This window comes from Plasmodium relictum (assembly GCF_900005765.1).
Source record: "Plasmodium relictum strain SGS1 genome assembly, chromosome: 5".
NCBI classification, from domain to species: domain Eukaryota; phylum Apicomplexa; class Aconoidasida; order Haemosporida; family Plasmodiidae; genus Plasmodium; species Plasmodium relictum.
Genome location: NC_041683.1, coordinates 230,596 through 243,341, shown reverse-complemented (window position 1 = coordinate 243,341; position 12,746 = coordinate 230,596). Strand labels below are relative to the sequence as shown.

Genomic DNA, 12,746 nt, shown 5'->3' with positions numbered 1-12,746 from the left:
AAAAGAAAAACATAACAAAAAAAAAAAAAAATATTTCATAAATTCATAAAGATAAATAAAGGAGATAAGATACACAAAATATATAAAAATGAGTAAAATTACATTTCTACGTTAAATGCATATGCATATAAAACGTTAAAATGTATATTCATATATATATATATATATATATATATATATATATATTATAAAATTAATGTTTAATCAAAAGGCTTTTACATTTAAAAGATTTTGAAATATTAATTTTAACTTTATAATATAATAATAATAAAAATAGTACTTATATGAATAAAATAGTAACATATCAATTAAGGTTAATTTTATTTTTTCTTCTAAAGAATAATTATATAACTTATTTTCTTCATGAAGTTCATTGTTTTCTTTTTCTAAGTATTCATTAGGTTCATTAATATTATTTTGCTTTAAAATATTATTTAAATATGAAATAGTGAAAATTTTATTTATTTCTTTAATGTTTTTAATCTTACAAATTGGTATATCTAAATATTTTTTTTTACTCATATTAGAAGAAAATAATAAAGATTTTATATTATTTAAAGTAACAGATATTTCTAGCATATATTTTATGGATTCTTTTAAAATATCGTCGTTTATTAATTCATTTAGTTCTATTTTTTTTTCCTTTGCATCTTGATCTTTTAATTCTTTTATTTCATTAATTTTGGAGTGATTCAAGCTTGTTTTATTATAAATTATATTGTTCTCTATTTTGTCTTTTTCATTTTCATAAATTTCTATCACTCTTTTTATTTCTTTTTTTAAATGATTTTCATCATTTAAATAACTAAATGTGTCGTTTAAATTACTTTTTATTGATTTATCTGCAGTATCATTTTTATTTTCTTTTTCGGTCAAATCATATTTTTTTTGCTCTTTTTTTTCTGAATTTTCAGCATAAATTCTATCTTTTTCTTTATCAGTCTTATTATCAGTAGTAATAATATTATTTTTACATGTTTTGTCATTATTTGTGCTTATATCTTTTATATTATTTTTTTTCGTTTGTGTTTCTTTTATTTCATTTTTTTTTGTTTCTTTTATGTCCATTTTAAAATCTTCGTTATTCATCCATTTTGGAGATAATGCTAATTTAAAAACTTTCCAGATATGTTCAGACAGTTGATGTTGAAATTCTTGATTAGATAATAAAGAAGAAAAAAAAAGTTTCGTTTGTTCTTGAGTGCTTTTATTTTGCAATGTATCATAAAGAATCTTTTGAAGATAAAAAATAGAATTATTTATCATTTCTTCATTTTTAAATAAATCTTTATATATAATATCTCTAATATTTTGTTTGACATTATTAGAATTAAATAAGTTAACTAGCCACCTCTCTGAAGAATTTATAGACTCAGGCAAGTGTATTGCTTCTGATAGTAAATGATAACAGTTTTTTTGTATATTTTTATTATTACATAAATAAACAGATATATCATAAAATATGCTTTTTAATTTGTTTTTTACTTCTTCTGCTTCTAAAATTTCTATAAAAATATTACCAATTTCTTTTTTTGAATTTCTTAGTACATCAATGAAAAATGCTGAAGTCATCATTTTATTTTTTTCTTCTTGTATTATTTTATTTAATAGACTATTTACTATTTCTTTCATATTATTTTCAATTTCCTTTGATTTTTTTATTTCTTCTAATATTTTTTCAATTTTTGATATAATATATAAATTTATGCTATCTCCTGATAAAGCAAATATAAAACATATAGCTAAAATGATAATCAAATAATTTATTAAAAAAATATATTTAAAATAATTTAACATCCTTTGATTTTCACACAAAATTTTGAACATTTCATTAATTTTATCACTTCCATCTTCTAACAAGGGTAATTTACTATTTGTCTTATTAGTATTTAAAAAATTCACTTTTTTATTTATTTTATTTTTACTTATAAGATTATAAAATGATTTCCTTTTTTGTGTATAAAAAAGTTTAGATAAATTTACAACTTTAAAATCAGAATGTATTCTATCTTCTAATTTGTATTTGCTTATATAAAAATTTCTTGTAAGAGAACTTTTTATAAATTTTTTATTAGTTTTTTCTAATTTTTTTATCATTTCTATTTTTAATTCACTGATATTATGACTAAAACTCTTTTTGTTATTAGTATATGCATATCTTTTTAAACATTTTGCTTTTATTAATTTACTCAGAACATAATTCTTTTCTATTATACCAGAGAAATATAACGACATTTTTTATATCTCTTATTCTATTTTTTTTTTAATTCTCTAAATCATTTATTTTTATATATATATTTTTTTTTAATAATGTTCATAGTTTTTCTTCTTAAATAATAATTTTTAATTCGTACTCATTTTACATAAAAGAAAAAAAAATATTTAATTTTTTTTATTCCTTTTTTCTTACTTTTAATAGTATAAAGTTAACATTAACACACTTGGTAACTTTTAATTAAAAGGAAAATAAGTATTTTTTTTTTTTTTAATCTTTATTTTATTTGTATAAAATATGTATATATAAATGAATTTTTTTTTTTTTTTTTTTTTTAGAATTGTCATTGTTTATATATTTTATAAATGTTCAAGAGAAGGAATTAAAAAAAAAAATTTGAGAATAAAATAGTTTAATACGAAAATTTATCTAGATGTGTTTTGATTTAAAAATGTTGTGATGCTTTTTTCTTTTTTTTGTTTATATTATGATATTTGTTATTTTAAATTCTTATTAAAAAAAAAAAAAAACCTTTATTTGTAATATTTATGTTTTACTTCGTTTTAATTCTTTAATTACATTTAAGAAAGAAAAAAACAAAAAAAAAAAAAAAGCAATTTATAATTGTTTATAAGAAAAAAAAATAATTTATTATGTAGTTTTCTTAAAGATAAGTTTCCAAAAATGGAAAAAAAAATACATCTTTTTTCTTTACTCATTGCATATATATATATAAATTATTTATAATGAACAAAAAAATTTATATTAAAAAATTTTATTCTTTATAAATTAAACATTAATTTCCCTTATTATTTTTGCATCTGAAATGCTTAACAATTATTACAACATTTAAATTATACAAGAAAATTATATCATATAATACCATTAAATGTATAATTAAAAAAAAGTGAAATATAAAAATTATATTTAGAAGAAAAAAAAAAGAAAATTTTGAAGTAAAAATTCGTTAATTTCCTTAAAATATATTAGTTGCCATCTTTATAAGTGTAAAAAGGGAATATAATACTACAAAAATAGAGAATTTTTGTAGTATTATATTAAAATTAGAATTCTATAATATATTGTGAAAATATTCATTAAAGAGTTTTATTTATAATTTTATTTATATTTATTTATTTTATTTATTTATTTTTAAATAGAATATGAACAAAATGATAAGCTCGCAAAATTATTTTTTTTATTTATTTGAAAAGATGAAAAATGCGCATATTAAATAGTACGTATTTTTTCAAAAAAAAGTTTTAATATGAAATATTATAAAAGTCACTTTTTATTATAAAGAAAAAAATATATTGTAGTTGTCTATTCTAAAAAATATCTATAAAAATAATTAAGTTTAATAAAAAATTTTATTTTTACTACTATTTATTACCATATATTGTTATGTAAAAATAATTTAAAAATAAATGTTAACATTTATATTTATGTGAACCCATGAATATAAATTTTTTTTTTCTTTTTTTTAATTCATAAATGTCAATTTTTCTAATTTTTAAAAAATCTATAATATCAATCACAAATTAATTAAAAAAAAGCATTATGTATGTTAATTTTCATTTTATGTATATGAGTAATTAATATCATAAATAGTTAACAAAAAATATTACAAAAATGAAAATAAAAATATATTATAAAGATTTTATAAAGATGAAAAATTGTGTATTGACAAAATAGAAAAAAAAGGAAATAAATGTTTATGTAAAAAATATAAAAAAAAATTGTAAAAATTATATTATTTATAAATGTGTATAATAAGAAATGTATTTATAAATTTAATTTGAAATTTTTTATAAAAAATAATTTAATAATTATTAAATTTTATATATATATATATATATATATATAAGTATTATCATGCCAATGCAATATGTTATAAATTTTATAAAATTAATATTATAAATATCAGTTCTAAATAAATAAAATAAACCAGTTATTAAAAAATTTATAAATTAATAAGAAATTTTTATTTCTCATTATTATTGTAACAAATTACAATATATATATGTATTTATATAAAAATATTGTATAAACATGTTGAATTCTAAAATGAATTCTATATTTTTTTTTTTTAATTTTAAATAATTAAGTATATTAACTTATACTATATATACATATATATATACTACAATGCAATTAAAAAATATATCACTTTTTTTTAATAACTGTTAATACCATTAATTATTTGATTAATTTATGAATACGGCAATATGAATATATATTTTTTAAAGATGATAAATGCATATATATATATATATATATATATATATATATATATATTAAAAATATAAGAAATATTTTAAAGAAAAAGACATATATATATATGAAATATTTTGAAAGTGATATATATTTATTAAAATAATGATACAAAAATTTACACAAATCAAAAGTAAAAAAGTATATATATATATGCATATAAATAAAATATAAATTATGAAGAAAATAAAATAAAAAAAAAATTTTTTTATATATAAATAAAAAATATTCAAATGTTTAATTAATCTTTATTATTATTATTTAAAAAAAGATACAAGTATTAAAGGGTATTAAATAACGGTATATTTATAAAGGATGTATTAATTTATACACTTTATAAAATAATAAACGATTAATATGCTCATTTAGCTTCAATAATTAATATAAAATTAATTTTTAAATTTATAAACATAAATTTATAAGTATATATAATTTATGGTAGATATAAATTATATATATTTGACATTAATAAATTTTATATTATTTAAACATAAAATATAAATAAATTAATAATATGAAAAAAACTTAATAAAATTAAATGAGTTATACATATATAATTTGCATATATATGCATAATTTCTTTTTAGTTTTTAGTCATAGAAATTTATTTTAAAATTACAGAATTTTTTTTTTTTTTTTTTAATAATTTTAAATGTTTTATATGTAATATATTTACTTATATTCATAATTTTCTAATAATTCTGATTAAAGAAATTATTTTGACTATCTAATAATCCCAAATTACAATTATTTATATCATATAACATGTTAGAGTTATTTGAATTAATTTGATAATTATTCTCATAATTAGTCATTAAATAATTATTATGTGAGTATGTGATATCATTCTTATAATTATTACTTATTTCACAATTTAATACTTCATTATTATTATTATTTAAACTATTAACACTATTTAAATTACTAAAATTAGTTAAATCATCTGAATGAGAAATATTATTTTGAACATTTAAATTGTGTACTGGAATATATGCATTATTTTTTGTGATGTTCATATTATCAACAGCATTTAAATAATTGTTTGCATAATAATTATTCACATATACATCATTATTACTACTAGGAAGATTATGAGTAACCATCATCCCTGTATCATTATTTTGATTAGTGTTATTAATATTTAAAGAAGCACTATAATTAGAAATTGCAAATGTTTCATTGTCATTTTGTAATGCATAATTGTTATTTGAATATGCACAATTAAAATCATTTATAGGGTTTTCTAATTTATTTGATGATATTTTTCTTGTGATTATATTATTATCTTCTTCATGTACATTACCAAGAAGATGATGATTATTTCTAAAATCAGAATTATTACCACAATAAAATTTTCTATTCTCTATATTATTATCATTGCTATTATTTTCGTTGAAAGAATTTTTTTCATAATTTATTAATGAATCTGTATTGTAACGTGAATTAATATTACTAATTTCATAATCATCTTTGTTATTATTATCTTGCATATTTTCATTTAAATTATTAAAAAAGTTGGATTCATCAGAATTTTTATTATTATTATTATGATGTGTGCAATTTAATGAATTATATGTATTACTAGATGGATCAATAGTGCTGTTGTTATAAGTAAGTTTTGATTCATTCGAATCATGATTAACAATAGTATTGGAGTTATATAAACTATTATTATTAACTAAATTTTTGACATTATTCCTACATATACTACGTGAAGAATTCGTATTATTATCAAATGACTCGTTATCAATACCGTTAGTTGAATTATCAGATAAGTTACTTCTATTATTTTGTATATTATCTTTATTTAAATTTTCATCTATCATAGACTTTGATGAATTATTATTTGTTTCATTATTGATTTTTTTATTTAATTTATTCATATTTTCATTGTTAGAGTTCATATGATTGTTATGTTTATCTATTTTTACATATTTTAAAATTTGAGAGGGAAATATACAATCTGGATTATTGATAGAATCAAATGATGAATCGTATTCAAAGTTGTTATTTGCTAGTGGAAAATCATTTTCATTATAATTATTATTAATTTTTCTTTTTTTTTCATTGTTTTTTTCGTAAAAATCTTTATTTTCTTCTAAGTAATCATTATTCTTTTTATTTAAAAAGTTTCCTATGCCATTGTTCTGAGCATTTAAAAATGAACCTTCATATAATGCTCTCTTTCCATCATTTGGAAATTTGCGTGAATTTCTTTCATTTGTGTCATTATTTTTTGTTCTATTCAAATAACTTTCGTTATTTTCAAAAGGTTCTTCTTTAATATTTGCTTGCTTATATCTAAAAGAATTATCTTTTTCTTGTGAAAACGATTCTTCCTTTATTTCTCTACTTTTATTAATAATTTTTCTATTATTTTTTACATTTTCATAATACATATAATTTTGATTATCTTTTTCATCATCATATTTTTTAATTTCATTGCATTTATATTCACTTTTTCTTTTTTTTTCATTATCTTCTTTGTCTATTTTTTGATTATGATTTTTCAATTTACTTTTTTTAATTTTTACATTTTCTTTATGATTACTTTTTACTTTATCTCCATTTTTTTCTTTATCTTCACTGCTATCTTCATTTTCCTGATTATCATCATCATCATTATTGTATTTTTTATTTGTAGTTTTGTCATTTTCAATTTCCATCTCATCTCTACTTTTATTTATATTTCCAAATTCATTTTCATTCTTATTTTCATTTCCATTTTTATATTCAATCCTATGATTTTCAATTTCTATTTTATGTTCATTCATGTTCTCATTATTATCTTCATTTGGTTGCACATAATTATCTATTTCATCATTACTTTGTTCATTTAAGCAATGTTTTAGTTTTTCTTGATTTATGTTTTTTCTTTTTTCGTGATGGTTTCCATTATATTGTTTCTGATAATTATAATTTTGATTTTCTTCATTAATGAAGTTTGTTTCGTTTTTTTTAAGAGTATTCTTTATAATATGTTTTAACATTTGTTTATTGTTATTGTTATTATTGGAATTATCAATATATTCTTCTAAATTTGCTTTATTACTTAGAGATGAATTAGATAATAATACATTATTAGTAACTGAACCATTTGAAATTGCCAAATTATTCCACAAGCAGTTAAGTGTATTATTGTTATTGTGATATATTTCATTATTTAAATTATTTTGCATTTCTTTATAGATGATATTATCATTATTATACATATTTCCTGTGTTCGCTGAATTCATCAAAGTATCATGGTAGTTCATCAAATTTTGCTTATTATTAATAAAATTACTTGTTTCCTTGTAATTACTATTATTACTAAAATTATTACTTAATTTCCTAAAACCATTTAATATTATTTTTTCAGAAGTATTTTTTATCTTATCACAATTTTGAATACTATATAAAGAACTGTTTTCCACAGCAATATTTGATAAAGTATTAAAATTTTGCATATTGCAATTTCTTAAATTCAAATTTATGTTATTTGAAGAATTTGATGATGAGACAACGGATGTACATATAAATTGAGGATTATTCATATTATTAATGTGAAATTCGCTTTTATTCATATCATTTACATTTATATAATTTGAATTATTATAAATATATTTTTGGCTTAGATTCTGTTTATTATCCAACATATAATAATTATTCTTATTCGTATCAATGATATTGTTATTATTATATAAAATATTGCTTATATTTTTATCATTACTATTAGAAATATTTTTACTATAATTGTTATTATTACTACTGTTATTATTACTATTATTATCATTATTATTATTACTACTGTTATTATTACTATTATTATTATTATTATTATCATTACAAATATTCTTATTATTTTCATTATTACTGTTATTATAATCATTAGTCAGAGCATTGTTACCATTTAAATTATTATTATAATTATTTAAAATACTATTTGAAGGAATGTAATTATTAAAAGAATTGTTTATAGTATTATTATTATAAATGTTATTAATAATAAAATTATGTTCTTGTGAATTTAACAAAAGGTTTTTTATAAAATTTTTTTTATTTGTAATATTAATGTGGCTTATATTATCAGAACCACGACACAGTGGATTGAATTTAGGTGCATTCTTTAAAGATGTAGGGAATAATATATTTTCAATATTATTATTACTTGTATCGTTACAGTTACTATTTTGATTACATAGCATGTTTCTTTTTAAAATTAATTTTGAGGTATTATTATTATGCATACAATTATTACTACCAATTTTTGGGAAAATGTATAATTGCTTGTTCATACAATTATCATTATTATTAGAAATTATATTACATGATGGATCAGAAATATTGATGTTTTTATTTAGGTTATTCAAATAAGTCATACTTTTAATTTTCAAGTCATTATCATAATTATTATAATAAATGTAAACAGGATTTTTATTATTTAAACTATTGTTACAATTCTCATTATTATAATGATTGTTATTATTTATATTGCTATAATTATTATTTATATTATTAAAATTAGTATTATTTATATTACTAAAATTATAATTATAGTTAAGTATATTATTATACATGTTATAATTATTGATATTATTGCTTATGTTATGATAATTGATGCTTATATTATTATAATTGTTATTATTGCTAATATTACTTAAATTATTATCGTGATTAATAATTTTATCATTGTTCTTATTATTGTATATTTGCTTTCTACTTTTCTTGTTATTTAAAAACATGCCTTCAGTTGAATGAGGGCTATAAGGGCAGTGTTCTTCATGATTTACTCCAGATAATTCTAACCAAACCTTGTTCGTATCATTATCTTTTATAATTCTAAGTCTACTATTACATTGCGTATTTAAAATACAAACAAAATTTCTAACATACCTTTTTCCTGTTACACTACTATTCAAGTATTTATATCCCATAGCAGTTGCACGATCTTTTCCTTCTTGTATATTTACACAAACATCAAGATATTCCCATTTGAACCTATTTCCCGTATTTTTTTTTCTTTCATCAAATAATTCATTAAAATTTATACATATAGGGCCTCTTGCTTTTATTTCTATATGGCTATTATTCATATCTACTTTTAATAAAAAACTTCCTACACATGCTTTATGATTTGTACACATGAAATTGTATATTAATTTATCAGCTACCATTATACTTTGTAATTGCAAACCCAAACTTTCACATTTCTTAAAACCTACGAATTCTGATTTACATATCATTATAAAATCAAATATACCGCATTTATCTTTTTCGAATCTATATTTAACTTTTCTTTTTTTTCTACTTTCTTTTTTCCACATTTTTAATTTATTTTGTTCTTTTTTCGCTTTTAATAAATTCACTTGTTTTTTTATCCTTAACAAATTTTCCAAAACATGTGAATTAGGCAAAGTATTTTTTTTATCCATGTTATTTTTATTCCTTTGATCTTCTTCAATTTTAATGTTTTTAACATTATCCATTGTTTTATTTTCCTTATTTTTTTCTTCATTTTGTTCACTTTTATTTTTTCTTTGATTTTCATTCTTAAAAGTGCCAATTAAATTGCTGGAATCTCCAAAATACATATCAGTGAATTTTACTGAATTCTTATAATCTACTTTCTCGTTTTCTCCGTTACTTTTTGAGCATACATTTTTATTCTCTGTTGCATATTCATCAATTTCTAAATTTCTTATATCATTTTTTTTATTAATAGATAAAGCAAAATTTTCTTTATTAATATCATTTCCTTGATTTTGCAAATTGTTTTTACTAATCATATTTCTGTTATTATCATTTAAAAAAGTATTATTAGGTAATTGAACCTTCTTTAAATAATCCTTCTTTTCATAATTACTATCCTTGCCATTTATGAAACCATTGCTATTATAGTTCTTCATTTCTGTGTTATATGAAAGACAATTATTACTTTTCTCATCTTTATTTAGTAGAAAATCCATCTCACTATTATTTCCATTATATTGATTTTTTAAGATGCTTACTTCCTTTATGTTTATCCCTTTTTCGTTTTCATCTAATAATTTCTTTTTATTTGTTAATTCATCTATTTGATTAATATTATTTACATTGCTTATTTTATTAATAATATTTACCTCATTTTTATATTTTCCACATGATATTTTGCTATCATCATTTTTATCATCCTTAATATTTCTATTAGATCCATCATTAGTATCATCATATACATTAAAATTTTCAGGTAATTTATAATTTACCTCGTGCTGTTTTATTTGACCCAATTTTTTTTCATTTGATATAGATCCTTTTCCTGTATAATAATATTCATCATCATTATTTATAATATTATATGAGTTTTTGAATAATATATTTTTATCTTTATTATTTATCAAAAAAATTGATGAGTTGTTTTTTGAAGATAAATTTGTTTTTATATTATTATTATTTTCTTTTCTATGATTTTCCATCATTTATTTTCCTTTTTCTTTATTAAAAATTTTTTCTTTTTTTTTATCTCTTAAGTTTCTAATATTTTTCGTTCTTATATAAAAAAAAAAATAAATAAAATAAAATAATTTCAAAGGATAACTAAAACTTAAAAGCTTCTAAGAATTAGTTTTTTAACATAATTAAAAATTTATAGTCTATTAAAACTTAATAGCATCTTAAAACTTCATAAAAAATTAACATATTTGTTATAAAAAAAAAAAAGAGAAAATAATAAAAGATGTTATGAATACGACAATGAAAAATGAAAGAATTAATTTTACTAAAAAAATATCATTATAAAAAAGGGGTAACAAAAAAATAATAAAAAAAATAAATAAATAAATAAGTAAATAACAATTATAATGAAGTTGCAGGAAGATTTATATATATATATAAATGGAAGTAAAATAAGACGGGCTATGAAAATAAAAAGAATATGGATTTTTTAAAAAAATTTAATTTTAATTAATCAAAATAAATAATATATATAAATGTGTAAAAGATATCTGTTCTTTAGAACGATTTCAGTTTTGACGGAATATCTCAATATTTTCCTTAATTTTTTTTTTTGTTTTAAAAAAAAAAAAATGAAATAAAATAGATGTATGCATAATGAGACAATTTTAAATAAGTATACTTTAAAAAAAAAAAAAAAAATGAAAATGAAAAGGAAAAAATGAAAAGGAAAAGGAAAAGAAAAAAATGAAAATAAAAAAAGGAAAATGAAAAATATATATATGGTATATATATGTATATATGCATTATTTTACTTATCACAAAAATTTATAAGAGATAGAATAATATAAAATTATAATAAAACCACGTTCAAATATAGCTTTTTGCTCATATAGTTTTTTTAAACTTCATTTTATTTTTATTTTCATTTTTATTTTTTTTAGTATTAAAATTAAAAAATAAAATATCACAATTAAAGTTAACTGTAATATAAAAAAAAAAAAAAAGATTAAACTTCCAATAGAAAGTAAATGATGCTTCTTAAAAAAAGGAAAAATGCGCATATATACGTATATATATATATATGTGGTTAAGTAAAATACTATTTTATAATATGAGATAATAATTTTTATTATTCTATTAAAACCAATTTAATTAAATAATACTTAAAAATGTATATATAAAACAATTAAAAAAGAGTTTAATAACAATTATTTTTCTATAGTACAAAAAAATGAAAATATTAAATAAAATTCTTGACAATATAAAAATTAATAAATAAAATAAAAAAACACATTTTTTTAATGATAATCTATGAAATATTTTATGAGTCAATATTAAAAAAAAAAAAAAAAATGCATAAAAAATGTAAAAATAAAATCATTAATATAAAAATTTTTATTTTAAATGAATACTACATATAAATATATGATATGTACTTATAAAAATGAAAAATATGCATTACTACAAATATATTTATGAAAAATATTATAAGAATAAACCAAAAAATTTATATTAAAAAAATTTTCATTGAAAGCGGATAAATTTTACATAAGTTCATTTAAAATTGAAGCTATATTAATAAAATGTGAGAAAAATCAAAAATAAAGTAAAATAAAGTATTATTTAAATATATGTATATATATATATATATTATATACATATTATTTTTTTTTTTTTATTATATATATAATTGAAACAAGAATAATTCATTAAATTTAAAATTTTTTATGAATTTTATTTTTTTTCTACATAAAAATATATGCACATATATATATGCATATATTGTCATTATTTAAATTTTTTTTTTGATTTTTTACAAATTATAATTATTTTTATAAAAAAA

General features: G+C 17.3%; 2 protein-coding genes across 2 annotated transcripts; both read right to left on the bottom strand.

The window, feature by feature from the left end:
• Window positions 1-204: 204 nt before the first annotated feature.
• On the bottom strand, window positions 205-2,235 carry PRELSG_0506800 (conserved Plasmodium protein, unknown function; the record flags this gene model as incomplete). The annotated part of the gene is made up of 1 exon (XM_028675318.1): window positions 205-2,235. The coding sequence occupies one exon, from the start codon at window positions 2,233-2,235 to the stop codon at window positions 205-207; it is 2,031 nt and encodes a 676-aa protein (XP_028531919.1).
• A 2,946-nt stretch (window positions 2,236-5,181) lies between these two features.
• PRELSG_0506700 (asparagine-rich antigen, putative) lies at window positions 5,182-10,926 on the bottom strand (the record flags this gene model as incomplete). The annotated part of the gene is made up of 1 exon (XM_028675317.1): window positions 5,182-10,926. The coding sequence occupies one exon, from the start codon at window positions 10,924-10,926 to the stop codon at window positions 5,182-5,184; it is 5,745 nt and encodes a 1,914-aa protein (XP_028531918.1).
• Window positions 10,927-12,746: the final 1,820 nt, after the last annotated feature.